This window comes from Erinaceus europaeus, chromosome 11 (assembly GCF_950295315.1).
Source record: "Erinaceus europaeus chromosome 11, mEriEur2.1, whole genome shotgun sequence".
NCBI lineage: Eukaryota > Metazoa > Chordata > Mammalia > Eulipotyphla > Erinaceidae > Erinaceus > Erinaceus europaeus.
Window position 1 is genome coordinate 48,330,876 of NC_080172.1, and position 18,752 is coordinate 48,349,627.

At 48.0% G+C, this 18,752-nt stretch overlaps 1 protein-coding gene across 2 annotated transcripts in view; it reads right to left on the minus strand.

Moving 5' to 3' along the window:
- Window positions 1-18,752, minus strand: part of KCNN3 (potassium calcium-activated channel subfamily N member 3) — a 175,725-nt gene that overhangs the window by 17,182 nt on the left and 139,791 nt on the right. For both annotated transcript variants that reach the window (XM_060201539.1, XM_007525346.3), the window contains exon 5: window positions 11,995-12,105. In XM_060201539.1, coding sequence (XP_060057522.1) covers window positions 11,995-12,105 — 111 coding nt within the window. The remainder of the gene's footprint in view (window positions 1-11,994; window positions 12,106-18,752) is intronic.

Below are 18,752 nucleotides of genomic sequence, written 5' to 3' on the forward strand. Positions count from 1 at the left end.
CTGTGGGTTTCTTTCTTAAGAAATTTTAAAATTTATTTATTCATTTATTGGATAGAGATAGAGAGAAACTGATATGGAAGAAGATAGAGAGGGAAAAGAGAAACATATGCAGCTCTGCTTTACCACTTGTGAAGCTTCCACACTCCACCCCTGTGCCCCCAGTCAACTGGGGACCAGGTGCTTGACCTGAGTCCTTGCACATGGTTACATGTATGCTCAACCATCCAGAACTACCAACTGGGAATTTTAAAGGTCCTCCCTCAGGCAACCCCTTTCCCACTACATGGTGCTATAGGTAGCAACAAGTCCTCTGTTTCCTCTCCCCATGGGATGACACACTCTCTCTGCTGTGTCACACATCAGTGAATTGGACTAGTCTCAGAGCTGCCTCAGAACATGGGTGGAGACACTGATGTGTGAACCCAGAGCTGCTGCCTTCCTGGGGCTGGCTCCTCCACAGAGAGCCCGGCAATACCACACACAGGACACTTTCATCCGTTGACATGGAAACCCTTGGCAACTCCCTGCTCGAGACTTAGCAGATACCTATCAATGGCATCCAGATGGCAGGGGACAAAGTTTGAATCCAAAACACAGACATCTTTAGCAATTAGTAGCCAGAGCAAGAAGAAGTGTTTCTCATGCAGCACAGCTAAGCAGACTTCAGACGACCCACTGCTTTTGCTTCTGTCAGTCATGCACACTGGCACAGAGTCATGGGCCTGGAGCCTGGGAGAAAGCTGGCCTGCCCTAAAGCAGTCAGGTTACTAGCCAGAAAACATTTTAATAAAACTGAAAAGCACAGACTGGCTTCTTCAGACTGACACCAACAAATGGAACGATACTGAGATCCTGAGACGTATGTGAAGGCCCAGGGAGCATTGTTCTGCAGGCTGATTACTTCTCTCTGTGTGTGTATGTTTAAAAAATTTATTATCAGGGCTGGGTTCTATTTTTCATTGGTGCTGACGGGATTTTTTTTTTAAGCACAGCTAAGTCTGCTCAGAGACGTCTTAAGTAACATAAACATTGTTTTCTTGGCGCAGTGAAAAGGCTCCACAGTGCAAAAAAACTTTGGGGTGACATCATTGCTTGACCGTTGTTTGTGTTTTCCTGCCTGAGTGGAAGCAGGTGGTAGTGAGCTGCAGCTAAGAAGGCAGCTAGCAGGGCACTGTCTAGGGTTTAATGGACAGAGCCCTCTTGGCCAAGGAGGCAGAACTGTAGAGAGGCACGTGCCTCTGCAGGCCAAGCACTGACATAGGATTTTTCTTCTGTCTCCAAGGTGTTGAGTCTCCAAGGATAGAGGGAAAGCCTGGGCTGGCATTGTGGGTACCAGCAGGGCCCCAGAACCATGTGCTTTCTCCACAGGGTCCTGGCAGTGTTCCTGCCGGTAGCCTTTGGCAGTTGTATCTGTGGCTGTCAACAAACCCTCACAACTGGAAAGCCTGCAGGTGAAGGTTTGGTCCCTATGCTCTGTATCAGTTCATAGGGGAATGTGTGATCATCTAGGAGTGGGGACCTCCTGGCAGCTGAGAGACTCACAGGAAGTGGCAATGATGTTGCTGATGGCAGCAGGGTGACTGTTAGCATGAACCAGGTGTCATGCCCAGGTCTGAATACTTCATAAGTATGAGCTCAGCATCCACAGTAATACTGCCCAGCAGAACACCATTATTCCAGATGGAGAAACAGCTGAAGACCACAACTGGAGGGGTTAGAGAAAGAGCTCTCTGGGTAGGGTGCCTGCTTTGTTATGTGAGGCCCAGCACCACGTGAGAATGCTACAACACTGGGAGCAGCTTTGGTGCCATGATTCTTGCTCTCTCTCTCTCGATCTCTCTCTCTCCTTCTAACCTCTTCTACCACCCCACTCCCACCAGAGCACTGCTCATCTCTGGTTTGTGGTGGTGCTGAGGACTGAACCTGAGTCTTCAGAGTCTCCAGCATGAAAAGCTTTTTTTTTTTTTTTTTAATGTAATCATTAAAAAACCAGTTCTTTCCTTCTCTTTTTGTGTCTCTATCTGGATAAAAAGCAGATCAGGAGTGGTGAAATACCACATGAGTAAGGTTCTGATTTGTAAAAAAGATAGCAACTGGCAAAGTGAGTCATGGTAGGTTTCAGCAACACAGAAACTGCCAAGATTAGTTATCATCATCTAAAGGACAGGGAGATTGCTTCCGAGAAACGGTGTGAGGGCCAGATGCATGCACTAGTGAGCAGCCAGGTCCCAGCAGACAGCTTCCATGTGGCCTGGCCCCATGTGCTCTCCACGCAAACAGTAGCTTCCTGTTTCCCAAGTGAGTGGAGGGGGTGTCCACATGTGGTTTCCATTGCCACAGCCTGATGGCGGCAGTTCTTCTTCTAGGGTTTGCCCTTCTTCTGTAGCCAGTCAACAGCATCAGGTTGAGCCTGATGTAAAGTTTTGAGACCTCCTTTGAATCTGGAGAGGTGGCAGTCGTTGACTATGTGGGTCATAGTCTGTCTGTAGCCGCAGGGGCAGTTCGGGTCGTCTCTGGCTCCCCAGCGATGGAACATAGCGGCGCACCATGGAACATAGCGGCGCACCAGCCATGGCCTGTTCGATACCGATTGAGGAGGGCCCAATCATAACGTGCTAGGTCAAAGCCGGGTTGACGCTTGCAGGGGTATGTGATGAGGTGTTTGTTCTTTACCTCAGCTGACTGCCAACTCTGTTTCCAAGAGTCTGGAACAGAGAAGTTCAGTGTAGGCGTAGGGGACCAGATTGGATGACGAGACGTCAAGCGTTGGACAGGGTGGGCAAAGATATCCGCGTATATTGGCAGGTCCGGTCGAGCGTAGACGTGGGAAATGAACTTAGATGATGCCGCATCCCGACGAATATCTGGCGGGGCGATGTTGCTAAGAACTGGCAGCCATGGAACCGGGGTGGAACGGATGGTTCCAGAAATTATCCTCATGGAGGAATATAATTTGGAATGGACCAAGTGGACATGGCGGCAGTGCTGTGCTAGAACACAGAGTTTGGGTCCCAGGCTCAGCTTCAGTACAGGGGGAAGGCATAGCATCACAGCATATTCAAGTGCTGAGGGTGTGTCACTAGGATAGATTAAAAGAAGGTGCCCTGCACCCTCAGGAACCTGGTGGCACAACAGGCCTTGGAGCTGACTCTGCAAATGCATGGCCAGCAGACAGCCTGGCAGGAAGCTAAATGTATCAGTTAATGGCAGGAGAAAAAGGTGGTCAGCAGGGTGGCTTGTTCCCCTGGGTTGGTGGTCATTGTCTTCGTGACCCAGCTCTCTTCACTGGGTAGCTGTTTGTCAGTGGGGTGTCTGTTCCTCCCAGGACTCCTAGGAGCTGGGTACCCTCAGAGAACACCCAGTGGGTAGGGGCACCAGGCTCAAAGGTGGGACAGGTCAGGGAAACGAGAAGGACTAAGCAAATCAGTCACCGGCAGATGGGCTCAGGGGTCTCATGCCACTTGCTCACAGCCCTCAAACCCATCAGCTCTAAGGGTCCATACCTTTGCTCTCTTGCAGCCTGAGAGGTAGTACAGTGAATAAGGCATGGGGCTTAGAAACATGAGGGCCTAGATTCAGTCCTCAGCATCACATGTGCCAGAATATTGCTCTGGTGTTTTTTTTTTTTTCTCTCTCTCTCCTATTTCATTGATGAGTGAGTAAATTAATCTTTACAAAGATGTCTGTGTTCATTCTGGCTGGGGATGATAAAGGGTCAGTGACCCCCATATTTAGAAGAAGGCTAGATTCATGGGCCTGGATGGGATACTACAAATAAGATACCACAAAGGCCTGGTGAGCCTAGCCCTGGTTGAGTGCTCACATTGTTTGCTGAACCATTAGCCAAATGGCCTGCAATCTCTGTCAGGACCCCATTTTGACCCTGAGACTCAGTGTTCTTATGTGTTCCTCCAAAAAATACTGAATGAGCCCCAGGTGGTGGTGTACTCAGTGCCCACCTGTAGGGGGGGAACTTCATGAGTGGTGGAGCAGGACTGCAGGTGTCTCTGCTTTTCTCTTCCTCTATCTCTCTACCCAGGGCAAGGTGAGAGAGAACCCCTATTGCAAGCCTGGGAAGGTGGATCCTGGAGGGGGGTGGTCACTGCCCAGGGTGCCAGCAGGAGCTCTTCCCAGGGAAAGGAGATTGGGATGGGAAGAAGGGGGCAATGCAAATCCTGTAGTGGGTGTAGCTTAGAGAATCTTAAAGAGATGCACAGGCCCCAGGTTGATTAACCCAAGACAGGCAAGTCAGATTTTATAATGCTATTCGAGTGATGTTTAGGGGCTGGGAGACAGCTCACTTGGGAGGGCACACACTTTGTTATGATTGAGGACCTAGGTTCAAGCCGCCAGCAATATCTGGGTGCACCATGCACAGGGAAGTTTTATAAACAGTACAGTATCATGTATTAGTATTAGTATTAGTATTAGTATTAGTATTAGTATTAGTATTAGTATTGCCACCAGAGTTATTGCTGTACTGCTAGGGCTCAGTATCTACCACTCCCAGAGGTCATTTCTCTTTCTTTTTTTCTTTCTTTCTTCCTTTCTTTTTTCCTTCTCTCTTTCTTTCTTTTTTCTCTTTTTTTCTACCCTTTTTAAAATATTTGATAGGGTAGAGGGAAATTGAAGGGGGAGGAGGAGATAGAGGAGAGAGAGAGAGAGAAAAAAAAAACCCTATAGCTATGCTCTATTATTATGAAGCTTCTCCCCTGCATGTGGGAACCTGGGGCTTGAACCCAGGTCCTTGCATATGGTAACATGTGCACTCTACCAGATGCGCCAGCACCCACTCCCAGTAGTAGACTATAACTGTGATGTCTCGGCTTTTCTCTATCTCTGGAATTAAAAGGGGGATTACTAGTGGGTTGAGTGCATGGTATGTGGCAAAAGCTGTCTGCCTCAGAAAATGCTGGGGGCTCCAGGAAGCAGAGAGGTAGCTGACCAAAAAACCAAGAAACCAGTTTAGGGAAGCAGAGGGCTTTTGCTCTGGTCTCAGTGCCCACTGACTTCATGGGGAAATGGACCTGGATGGAGTATTAAGGGCAAGAAGCCTCTCCTACCTTTGGTCAAACACACACTGAAGGCAGAACCAGGAGAGCAGGTATAGACATCAGACTGTCTCTCTGGGAGGCACCCCTTCACCCGAGAGTCTCCATAGTCAGGGAACCAGAGGCAGAGCATCTCCTGACACTTGGGCCCCCAAGTGGAGTGTGGCATCCAGTTGGGGGAACTGCATGATGCTGTGTGCAGTCACAGAGAACAGAGCTGGAGATGGGTAGTACAGAGTGGGCAGAAATATGGTAGATCTGATATATATATAAATTGCCTCTGTATAGCATTTGCATATATCTCACTGAGCAGCCCAGAGGTTAGCAAAAAGCATAGCTATAGAATAACAATGGCAGGAACACCAGCGTGGGAAGGCCTGATTGTACCAAAAGCAAAAATGATGGTGCCACCTGGGTCCACCAGTTAGATGAGTGAATGAAAGCCAGAAAACTCAGAAATTGCTTTTCTCCATTTTCCCCACCCCAGCATGGCCCTGCCCACAACAAATCAAACAGCCCATTACAGACTCATGGAGAAGGCTGAGGTGAAACATTTATAGCAAGGCAGGCAAAGAGAAGTAAGAGTTTTGTGACTAAGAGGTTGCAACTCATCTTTTTGTTTTGTTTTTGCTTGTATGGTGGATGAATGATGATTGCATGCACTTTTAAGAGATTGTTTTGAGTTGTTCATCTATCCGATTGTCCTCTCCTGCGAGGTTTGCAATCATGCCATGGTACCTCCTCTGAAGCCTCATTGAGACCGGCTGCATACCCTCAGCTCAGCAGCCCTTTGATGCTAAGAGCAGATTCAGCTGGGCTGTAGGCAGGGTGGTTGGCCAGTGTACAGTCAGAGTGATGTAAGAAGACACAACTCCGCCAGCTTTACAAAGTCTCTCTGCAATAACCATCACTCTTGAATTGTTTGTTTCTCTGGGAAAAGATATTGGACATTATAGGGACATTTCAACAGATGGAAGGCTTCTCAGAACTAGCAAGATGTGATTTCACTTCAAAGGTGCCTTGTACTCACGGATGGGCAATAGAGATATGTTGATTGGTTCTGCAGCCCCACTTTGCACATAGTAAGTCGACTTGAACAGGGAGCCCAGAGCATCATTATGGAAAGACTGAAATTAGTAAGTGCAGTCTCACACCCATCAACAATTATAGTGCAGAAAAATTGTTTGCTTTCCCATTGTTGGAGGGAGCTGGCTCTTCTTGGCTTTATTTTCCCCCTGTGTCTGATTTACAGAGTAAAAGATGGAGATAGAGGCTTCATATGTGATACAAAGCATATTCTGGGCTTTTCAAATCAGACCAGAATCAACCAGGAGACCTGTAATGTCTGAGTTCTAGGAAGGCAGAAATCCAGCCCCTCACTCTGGCACTGAATTATTTCAGAAGACAAGAGTGCAAGCAGAGTCAAGGGGTTCCAGGGCTTTGAGTGGAACATAGCTCTCCCCCACCCCCACACAAAATCCTCCAATCCTGCCACCTCAATGCCATGAATAATTGTCCCTCCATCAGACAGCTACCTACAACCCTCTACCTGTACCCACATAGGCATCTGAACCCTTGGCTGCTCCTTTTGTCGTCTGCACAGGCTCTTTAAAGATGTTAATAGATCAAAAACCAAACAATCAAATGCCAGGAATGATTCTGCTGGGAGAGTGGAGAGCCCTTGGCAACCGCACATTCTCCAGTAGCGTCCCCTTCTTTTTTCTTTTTGCTTTCTCCTTTCCTTTGTCTCTACTCCTAGTGCATTTCTGCTGCCCTGCAGTGGTCATTGCTGATTAAGTTTCCTCTGACTCTCAGAGAGTCAAATCAAGCCAGGGAGACAGCACATACAAGACACACCAGACTTGCCTGCCTGGGCCCCTGGAAATCTGAGGTTCAACCCTCCTGCTCTGAGGTATCTGCCTGTTTCTCTCACACAAGTAAATAAATAATCTTCAAGACCTCAGAACAAAGCCAACTCATGCACAGACTTCTTTGCCAACTTGAGGTCTAAATAAGCAGGGCTAACTCTGGGTGGTCATCACACCAAGTCTGCCCATCCTCTCCAATCCCTAGAGCAGCCACAGCTTTAAGAAGCCTCCCCACCCCCCCACCCCATCAGCTAGGGCACTAGTCAGGGAGTCCTGAGATTCCCAAACAGACATGATGGGCCTAGATCTTGAATAGATCCCTCTCTCCATTGTTTCTAGCCATGAAATAATCTCCCCAGACAATAACTTAGATCCACCAGCATATGAGGTTAGGCTCAGGGAAAAAAGAAAAACAAAACAAAACAAAACAAACTAGCATAGTCACGGGCTCTTTGGAATATAACTAAAATAGGACTACTATCTACAAAATGGAAAATCCCTAACTCTTAATGTGAACTATTCTAGCCTTTAGGTTCATGATTAATCAACACATTTTTTTTGCTCTATGTTAACTCTTTTTTTCAGCCACCAGGTTCCAGATGCTAACATGATGCCAACTGGACTTCCTTGGGCAGACGACCCTATCAATGTGTCCTAGAGCCCTGATTCCCCAGAACCCCACCCCACTAAGGAAAGAGACAGACAGGCTGGGAGTATGGATTGACCTGCCAATGCAGGTCAATATTGTTGACTGTAAACCCCATCGATTTGATGTGATCTGGGGCCCACATTCAGCTTAGGAGTCTATGTGACCTCTGCATCCCTATAGATCTGAGCTCACATTCTGTGGTCATGAGTAGGAATGTTCCAAGCTGCCCCAATTTCAGGATCCATCTTCCTCAGGTGTAGCATAGAGTATGTTGTCCATCCTCCCTTCAGAGGATGGAACATTCTTTACTGTTGCTGATCCATGTTCAGCAGAGAAGCAATTACAGAAGCAAGATCTTCCACCTTCTGCACCCCATAATGACCCTGGGTCCATACTCCCAGAGGGTTAAAGAATAGGAAAGCTATCAGGGGAGGGGATGGGATATGGAGTTCTGGTGGTGGGAACTGTGTGGAGTTGTACCCCTCTTATCCTATGGTTTTTGTTAGTGTTTCCTTTTTATAAATAAAAATTTTAAAAAAGAAAAAAAGAAGTTGCACAAGCTTACTTAAAATTAAATGAAAGCTAAACTGTATATGTCTTGTTGTGGTAAAATAAATAAAACATTTATGTTTTTTTTTTTAAAGTCTCCCATAAACATGGCCATTATGCAAACAGCCCCTGCCTGGGCTCAGTTTGCCCTGCAGCTTATCAGGTAAGCTTGTTTCTTTCTTTCCTTAAGGCCCCCCACCCTGACACTTCAGTGGTGTGTCAGGCTCCCAGCAGCAAAGCCACTCCAATCCCTGAGGAAACAAATGAGTGCCCTGTCCTCTCTAAGGGCTCTTTCAAGTCCACAAGTGACAGACACCATGCAGAATGCCTCCAAGGGGATCCTGCACCCAGTTGAACTTTATGAGGGTTCTATAGGGCAGGTCACCTTGGATGGCTTTCTTTTTTTTTTTTTGTCTTTTTTTATTTGCTAGGACAGAGAAAAATTGAGAGGGAAAGAAGTAGAGATAGAGACACCTGAAGCACTGCTTCACTGCTTGTGAAACTTCTCCCCTACAGGTGGGGACCAGGGACTTGAACCCAGGTGCATAGTAACCATGTTAGGGATTTGCTTAGGGAAAGAGTTCTGGAGGAAGGACATCAGCAAACCCTCCCTTTGTACCCTGCAAATAGCCAGGAAAAGAGGCCAGAAGCATCAGTGTATAAGCATTCTGCACCAGTATCTCCCTCTCTGCCTGATTACTAAGGCCACAAAAAGCAAATGAGTGCGGATGTGAGCATCTGGAGACAAGGCTGAAGCAAACCCCCTCAGGGTCTTCTGCATCCCTGGAAGGGAAGTTACTATAACATTTATTTATTTTTAATTTTATTTATTATTGGATAGAGACAGAGAAAAATTGGGAGGGGGAGATAGAGAGGGAGAGAGACAGAGAGACACCTGCAGCCCTGCATTACCACTTGTGAAGCTTTACCTCTGCAGGTGGGGACCAGGGGCCTGAACCCGGGTCCTTGTGTACTGTAATGTGTGTGCTTAACCAGGTGCACCACCACCTGGAAGTCACTATAACATTTAGAAGACCAGGAAACTTGGGACCCTTGCACACCTTTCTCTTTCTTTTTCTCTTTCTCTTTCTCTCTTCTCTGGTCTGCATGCCTCTAAAGTATGTGCTTTCTCTCTCTTTTTTTTTTAAACATTTTTTTTATAGTTGCCCTATTTTCTTTCTTTTTTGGAATTTATTTATTTATGAGGAAGATAGGAGGAAAGAGAGAAAACCAGACATCACTCTGGTACATGTGCTGCTGGGGATTGAACTCGGGACCTCATGCTTGAGAATCCAGTGCTTTAACCACTGCGCCACCTCCCAGACCACAGCTTTTTCTCTTTTTTATCCTTGTTTTGACTCAATAAATGCTCATCTCCCTGAAACATGGCTGTTTTGCTAATGGTTCTTTCATGTAGATGTCAGTCTAGGTACCACCTCCACAGGCTTCACTTCAGATTGTGTCCAGAGATGCCAGGCATGGAATGTCAGCCCTTCAGCTTCAGTAGTCAAGTGAGACCATTCCTAGCTCATAGCACTCCTCAGTTTCATATTGGGTGGTGAACTTCCTAACAAAGCCACAGAACCTAGATATAGACCAGGGCCCATGAAATAGAATGATATGCACATGTATCCATAAGTTAGGGGAAAATATGTGCCTTAATGTGAAAGTGCACAATAGTTTGCAGTGACTCAATATGTGTAGCAAACAGTAGAAGGACCTAAAAAGTATACTTTTTGGGGGTCGGGCGGTGGCGCAGTGGGTTAAGTGCATGTGGTGCAAAGAGCAGGGACTAGCGTAAGGATCCGGTTCGAGCTCCTGGCTCCCCACCTGCAGGGGAGTCGCTTCACAAGCAGTGAAGCAGGTCTGCAGGTGTCTATCTTTCTCTCCCCTTCTCTGTCTTTCCCTCCTCTCTCCATTTCTCTCTTTCCTATCCAACAATGAACAACATCAACAATGGCAATAATAATAACCACAACGAGGCTACAACAACAAGGGCAACAAAAAGGGGGGGAAAATGGCCTCCAGGAGCGGTGGATTCATGGTGCAGGCACCGAGCCCAGCAATAACCCTGGAGGAAAAAAAAAGTATACTTTTTAATCAAGTACCATAAAGTACCTAATCAAATATTTTCTACTTAGACTTAGATACCCTCCTCACTTACTTCCTATTTTACTTCCCTCAGTCACTCTAAATCTAACCCTGCCAGATAAACTACAGACTACATAGCTAGATAAGGGCAAGAGACTGGCAAACTCTGATGATGACCCTTTTGGTCACTACCAGGCCACCCATTATCTAGGGCCCCAGTCAGGGAATCCTGGGATTCCCACATAGACATGTTGGGCCTAGACCTCTAACAGATCCCTCTCTCCACTGTCACTGATTATCTCCATGAGGAACAACATAGTGGACCCTCTTGTGGGCCTCTACAGGACCTTGCCCTCAATGTAGGTCAACATTGATAGGGACAGCCCTGTTCTCTGAAGGGAGGCTGGGTAAACATACTCTGCCACTTGAGGAAGACTGGTTCTGCAATGAGTACAGCCTAGAATGTTCCTAGCTATGACTACAGAATGTGAGCTCAGACTGGCAGGGATGCAGAGGTTACATAGACTCCTATGCTGAATATGGGCCCCACATCAAATAGATGGGGATTACAGTTAACAATATTTATATACTGTTCCCATATGTAGGAGCTATTTTCTGCCCAGATCCAGTTTTCCAGTTCTATTTCCAACTCTGGCACCATCTCCTCAGACAACACCTTTATCCTGCCTGCATGTTAGCTGTCGGGCTCAGGCAAAAACTAGTAGTGTCATGGGCCCCTCGGAACACACCTAAAATAGACCTATTAGCTTTTGTCCAAAATGGAGACCCCAAATCTCACCTGCTATAGTCTTTCTATAGATTCCTGATTATCAAACAATTTGTTCTGATTTATACCTTAGTGCTTTTTTAGCCACCAACTGCAGATGCTACCAAGATGCCAACCTGATTCCCCTGGACAGGTGACCTCACCAATGTGTCCTAGAACCCCATCTCTCCAGAGCCCTGCCCCATTAGGGAAAGATAGAAACAGGCTGGGAGTATGAATCGACCTGTCAATGCCCATGTTCAGAAGAGAAGCAATTACACAAGCCAGACCTTCCACCTTCTGCACCCCATAATGATCCTGGATCCATGATCCCAGAAGTATAAAGAACAGGAAAGTTTAATGGAGGGGATGGGATACAGAACTCTGGTGGTGGAAACTGTGTGGAACTGTACCCCTCTTATCTTATGGTGTTGTCGATCATTATTAAATAGTAATAATTAAAAAAAAAAGATGTCAGTCTAGAACCCTATCAGCAGATCTTTGAGGGGATCTTTGTCCTTTGGCCTGGTCTCTCTCACTCCCATGCTACAAACCAGATGAGCCACCTCCCACCCTTACTTTTTTTTTTTTAAAGAACTGGATTTGTGAACATTTCCAGCAGCATCTGGAAGGCTCTCTTCTGCCTATCCTAAGGATACCATGAAAACATTGGAGAGTGTACAAAATCCTGACCCCAAGTCCTGAGATTTTGGGGCCACCATTATGCAAGGGTGGGCCCCACCAGGATGAGCCATAGATTTCATTATTGGGGTGACTATTCACCTGCTGGGGTCAGGCAGTGTGATTTCAGAGAGGATGGGTGCTGAGACTACTAAGACACAGTGCCCACTTATGCATGAGGCTGTCTACACATGTGGGGGCCCCCTTACCTCTGCACTGAGAGGCACCTTAACCTCTCTCTGTATGTGACTGCTCCCTTTGATGGCTCACCCACTGGTTATAAGATAGCCTTCCCCTCAGCTCCATGTCCCCCCTAAAACATGGGCAGTGGTGTCTTACCCGCTTGGTAAGCTGAGTGTCCATCATGAAGTTGTGCACATGCTTCTCGGCTTTGGTGAGTTCCAGCTTCCGGGCCACCACGGCCACCACGAGGGCAGTGCAGCCTGCACCCTGCAGGGGACAGTGAGGGGACCCAAGAGACAGCCCGTCATGGAGGGGAGAGGCTCATTCAGGCAACTATGGGGGGACTGTGCAGCTAGGGGCCAGGAGCAAATAAGGCCACACACATGCTCTGGGCTGCAGACTGAATGCCTAGGCAGAGAATTCTCCAGAAGATCAGCCAGCACCCCATCCCTCCTTCTTAGGAGGTCCAGGCTGACATGTCACTGCTCCAGGCTGTGACTCAGCACAGGAAAAGGCTCTCTCTTGCTTTCAGGGGAGTCTAATGGTGAAAAATAATACAGACACTGTGTCTGCCTTACTCCAAGATTTTCAGGGGGACCACAGCTTTCCAGAGCAGAGCTCCTACCCCACTGGGGCCAAGCCATTCAAGAACTGGGTGGTGGGGAGCCAGCAGGATTCTCTGTGCCTCCCTTTCTTCCCTCCCCTAATCTTCAGACATAGCAAAGAACAGGGACAGGAAAGAGGCTCAGGGGATGGGAAGACAGGACAGTGGTTCTGCAAAAGGCTTCCATGCCTGAGACTCCAAGGCCCCATGTTCAATCCCCAGTACTTCTACCAGTCAGAGCTGAGCACTGCTCTGGTTAAAAAGGAAAAGAAAGAAGGCTGGGGTTACAATATAATGGCTCTGCAAAAAGATTTTCATGTCTGAGGCTCTGATGTCCCAGGTTCAATTCCCAGCAACAGAGTTGAGCAGTGCTCTGATTAAAAATTAATTAGAATGAAATTAATTAATTGATAAGAAAGAAGCTCAGCTCATCATTGTCCTGAAGGGTGTTAAGCCCCCCCCCCACTATGCTTCAACGATGGTCAGTGGGCACTGGGGGCAGTGTCAGTCACTCCCTGGGTTCTCCACTGGTGGCAGACATCAGCCCTGCCCCGGCCAGTGTGCCCTCTGCCCACACACCGGGCCCTGGGCTCAACCCCCCACTTGAGGAAAGAGCTGACAAGCATGGTGAAGCTGGCAGTCTGCCCCATTTCAATGCCTAGCTGGAAAGTCCTGGTTGGCTTGGAGGTCAGTGGAGATCTGAAACCTCGAGTTGGAGGGTGGAGGCTCCTCTCACCTAACAGGGTGTGTTAGAAACAGACAAGAAAGATGTTCAAAAGTCCTTTAATCTGCCCTAGAGATTGTGAGGAAAACCTGGGGCCAACCATTTCTGCACTCCCTCCTTGACTGTCTCCTTCTCTTCTCTCCCTCAGCCTGGCAAAGCCCAGCATGAGCATGGCTGAGGTTGGCAGCGCTTTCTGTGAACATTCCCACTGAAGCCAATGCGTCTTAAGTAGTGTACTTGGTGGTTTGATCAGCGGCCCTCTCTGGCACAGTGGGGTTCTTCACCAGGGCAAGCCTGTGTGACCTGTCTCTTTCTGTCCTTGTTTCTCTGTCTTTATTCAGGATTGCTGTGTTTTCTTGGCCTCTGTGACTGGCAGGAAGCTCTGTGCCCCATTTTTGAAAGGTGTGGATGGGCAGTTGGACTGTCTGGTCTAGAGCCTTAATCAAGTCAGCCACGTGCCCCAAATTAAAAAAAAAAATGGCTTTAAAGGCACTGTCCTAGTGGGGATGTGTGTACTCTGTCCTCTAGCCAGACCTGGTACCAGCTCCTCCAAGAGAACTTTGGGATGAAGCCCATAAAACAGGGACATTTTTAAGCCCATAAAACAGGAACAACAAAAAAAATAGAACAACAGGGACCTGGTGGTAGTACACGCAATAAAACACACAAGACCCAGGTTCAAGTCCTGGTCCCCACCTGCAGGGGTGAAGCTTCACAAGCAGTAGTGTTGCAGGGCTCTCTCTATATATACACATCTCCCTCTCTCTCTGACTCTCTATCTCTCTCATCTTATATCAAAAAAAGAAAGAAATTGCCACTAGGAGTGGTAGAGTCATGCAGGCACCAAACCCTGGTAGAAAAACAAAACAGAAGAAAAGGGAATGCCTGATGGAGAGGGTTCTCCCCAGGCCCTGTACTCCCCTGTTTGCCTGGACCCAGAGGAACTCTGCTTAGATCACCCCCCCCTGAGTCTAGAGTGGAACCCTCCCCTGATTTTCCTGCTGTGCTGGGGATTTCATTGTCATCCATCCCTGACCCCATGCCCAGGGTGCCCCAGGTGCTTAGCATAGCCTCTTTACTGGAGGGTCTTCCAAGCAGGCGCTCCAGGGCTTTAGCTAAGCAGGCATCTCTCCTTCCTACTGAAGATGGATTTCTGTAAGGAGGTGGGGCAGGCATGCAGGCTGCTCCCCACTGTTTTTCACTCTTGAGCTATTAAGACTCTCTAGTGGATGCTTCTCTGGAGGATGTTGGGTTCTCTGCTCCTGGTTTTCACTCCAGTAGACAGCAGTGTATACTCTTGTGAAAAATCCACCCTTTGAATACCATGAGGGAAGCTATCAGTAAAAATATAATTGTGTCATTTCCATTAAGAAGGAACCCTGGGGGCTAGAGAGACAGCTCACTGGGTAGAGTGTGTGCTTGGCTTTGTGGTCCAGGTCTGAATCCTGGTACCACCTAGGAGGTGCAGTGCAGTGGGGTAGGAGTTCAGATGATGTAGTATCTCTTTCTCTTCTTTCTACTTTCTTATTTTTTCAAATGTTTATTATATTTTAATGAAAGATAGACGATAAGATAGGCAGACAGACAGAGGAGAGACCAGAGCACTGCTCAGCTTTGACTTAGGGTGGTACTGGGGATTGAACCTGGGCCCTTGGAGCCTCAGGCATTAAAGTCTTCTGCATAACCATCATGTTGTTTGCCCTATTTCTCTTTTTAGTGTGAATGAAAGGAGGCTGGAGTAGTGAAATCTCACATTCCAGAAGTCCTGAGTTAGAGGTCAAATATATTATACCATAAAACTGTAAGACTTTGGCCAGGCTGACAATGCAGCGGTAAGCCAGTGAAAACCCCCAGACTTAAGACATTTACACGTGCAAAAACTCACGTAGTCATTCTGAATATCAAAAGATAAGGCTATCACTAGGCAATTGAATAGGAGATATTGGACAGAAATGTGCCCTTATGCCAAGGTGGCACATACTGGACAACTCTTCCCCCTACTTTCCCACAGACCTAATTTTCATTGAAAAATAAATAACCAGTGCATTCCTGTCTAGCAAACAGGCAGTAAGTTGGCCCTAGCTCTTTGCTGACAAGCCTCTCTGAGGTAGGTGGCTCCTCTTTACTGTCCACCCTGCCATCTCTTGGTGACCACTTCTTCGCTTGTCTATTCCAATGAACTCCGTAAAACCATCACTGCCTGCTGCCTTATTCTCTCCTGGATTCCCTGTGTATTGCTGGCCAGAAGAAGGGCAAAATATGCCTTCTGCTCCCCTCCAAGTGCTCCTTTGGGGGTACTGGGCCTTCGTACCTAGGTGAACTCATGGGGGGGCAGCTTGGCTGTAAAAGAAGGACTGTCAAGGACCCAACTGCTGTGCCATATGAAGGTGTAGGTTGTCCTGGGGGGGAATTTCAGGGCAGACAGGCAAGAAGAACAGGAAAAGGGCAGAGGAGGGTGGGCAGCTGCTGGGATGCTGACAGCAGGGGCTTCTCTGCCCAACTCCTTCCTCCCACTTTTTCCCTGCCTTGTTCCCCTGAGTAAGGTCAAACTTTCTGAGGGACACACTGAGTAGGAGCAGAACGGGGCCAGGCAGGACACACCAAACTCATCTCCACACTCCCCTGACCCCAATCCCTTCTTGTTTCCAAGAAACACTTGCAGCTGGGAAACCTCAGCTTTGGGGCAAGTGTGTGTGTGTTGGGGAGGAGGGGGGAACCGGGAGGGTTTGCAGCCGGCTTCTGTCCCCACTTTTGTCCATGAAGTAAAGAAAATCACATTAATGGGTTGGGATCCAAGGCACAGTCAGGGAGAAGCCCAGCTTTCCAGACTGACATTAAGCAGACAGCTTGCTGAATCTTTTTTTTTTTTCTTAATTTCCCCTCCGCCCAAAATGACTCAAGGCCTGCTACCTCTGTCCTTGCCATCCCCAGGCCTGGGGAAAACTCAGAGTTCCCAGCAGGCATTCTGGAAGGGCCTGCCTGTTGGATCCAGCTTAGAGGAAACAGCCAAGCAGACACCCTCAGACTCTGCCCAGAGACTCCCTTCCCCCAGACAACCGTCACCTCTTGAAGGCTGGGTGCCTTCACACCTGCCATTTTTCAGTTCCTAGAGTGGCAAAGTGGCAACACCCTCTCTGCTGGTGTTATCATAGATTCTTGCTAGGGAGATAAGGGGTTTGCTATCTCTGCTCTGGGGGTGAGTTCCCTCAGCCACGTGGGACTATACCCAGAAAGTCATTTGCTCAGACAATGAGCTAGCTTGCTAATGGTGGGTAATTACCCCACGGCTGGGATTGCCAAGAGAAAACAATGATTAAGACTATTGCAGCCTCACACACAGTGCCTTCCTTCCCCTCCCCAGCAGGCTTTGGCCTGCGTGGTGTCCATGGCAACCAAACAGGAAGCACTACTTTGACAGACAACAGGGAGCCCTGTTGGGGGAGACTGGGGGGAGGTGAGCCATGGAAACCCACAAGCAAGGAGTGACTCAGCTGGAAAAGTCCAATCTGTCAGAAACCCCAGGGCCAGGCAGGTGACATGAATTTGGGTCAAAGCAGTGACAGAGGGGACAAGAGAGGATGAGAGGGGATGGAGAGAACCTCTTAGAGCTGGGCTGTGCAAAAGGTTGGAAAGTCATATTCAGTGTATTGTTCAGTTGTTGTTTATTTGTTGTGTGTGTGCATGCATGCATGTGTTTTAACCAGGGCTGGGGAGACAGCATAATGGTTCTGCAAATAGACACTCATGCCTGAGGCTTGGCAGTACCGGGTTCAATCCCTAGAACTACCATTAAGCCAGAGCTAAGCAATGCTATAATCTTTCTTTCTGCGTCTCTTTCATTCATAAATAAATGACATATTTTAAAAAATCAGGGCACTGTTCAGCTTTTGATGCTGGTAGTGCTGAGGACTGAACCTGGAACCTCAGCATGAAAGTCTGTTGCAGAACCGCTACACTATTCCTACCACCACTCTGAGCTGTATTTGTAATGTGGCAGGAGAGTATTAGGTTCTCCTCATCCATTTTCTCTTTCTACTCTGTGCCAATACTCACTGCTCTAAGCCAGGGAGCCAGAGGGAGCTGCAGACCTCTTGACATAGGATGGTGGAGCTGTGCCTAGGGACCCAGCTGTGCTGGGTCAGGCAGGTGTTGAGGGAATGAGAGAGACAGAGAGCAAGGGGCCCTGGGCTGCTTCTGGGACACAGTGTGCATATCAGGAGGATGAATTACTAGTATTTAAAAGTAATATGGCAGGGGGCCAGGCAGTGTCATACCTGGTTAAGTGCGTACTATGTGCAAGGATCTGGGTTCAAGCCCCTGACCCCCACCCATGGGAGAGCTTTGACAGCAGTGAAGCAGGGCTACAGATGTCTTTCTTTCTCTCTCCCTCCCTACCTCCCCACCCCTCCCAACTTCATTGTCTCTATCCAAGAAAATAAAAATAAGTAAAATATTGAAAAATAAATAACAGGGCAAGTAACACGTCTGTCCACCTCTGGGTAGCTGGGTTCAGCCTGTAGGCTGGACCCCACTGTGGAAGCCTGAGCCCTGGCATGGCTCTCAGGCAGACCATTTCTGCTCCTGGAGGTGGCATGTTCCCTTTTGGAAGAACAGGTCATTCCTGGCTCCCTGGTGACCGGAGGTGCTATGCCAGACTCCTCCTAACCTGGGGACCATGCTCCGAGTCCTGGCACTCCCTTGGGTGCTAAGCCTGTGATCCTTAACTGCTGATTCCCAGATTTTGATTGCCAGATGCTGATTGCAAGATTCTGGGCAGGGCCGTACCCACCTGTGGGTGGCTGACTGGCCCAAACCCTCTTGTTCTTGCCTGGCCTCAACCTGGGAGCAGGGGAGTCTCCCGTGCTCTGAGTGGTCCAACCATGTTGCCTTGTCCCTGGGATGGGAAGAGGGAGCCTACCCTGTTGAAGAATTAACAAGTTAATTTCCTTTCTAGAGGGAGGGGGTTTCTTTAGCTCCCCACCATATATCCCAGAAAAGTGAGAGCAAAGAATGGAATCTTTAGGAGCACTGAAAATAAGAATTTTCTTGACTCTTCATTTCCTTTCCCTTTCCTCCTTCCTCTTATTTCTGTCTCTTAACCTCTCTCTCTCTCTCTCTCAAACTCTCTCTCTCTCTCTTTCTCTCTCTCTTTCTGTTGTTTTTGTAGAGCTGGAACTTCATAGATGGGTGATTTCATCATTCCTGGGTGGCATTTTTTCATTCACAAGAAAGTGTGAGAGAGGAAAGGGAGGGATATCACAGCATGGGAGTTTCCTCTGATGCTATAATACTCCCATATGGTGCTGGGGCTTGAGTCTGAGTGCAGAAGAAAGGCCCACTACCTCCTGAGCTGGCCCTCTGAACTAAAAAGAAGCATGATGGGATGCAGAGAGTTCCCCCAAGGGAGAGCTATGATATTCCCCCTAGAGACCTAAAACAAAGTTATAAGCCCCACGCAACACCAGGACTGGCCATGTACTTCCTGGTGTGAGTCCCAGTCTCCTGTTCTGAAAGAGGAACACTTGAATATTCCCTCTGATTCTAGGGTTGGGGCAGGGGGCATTCATTCCATAATCCTCATCACCA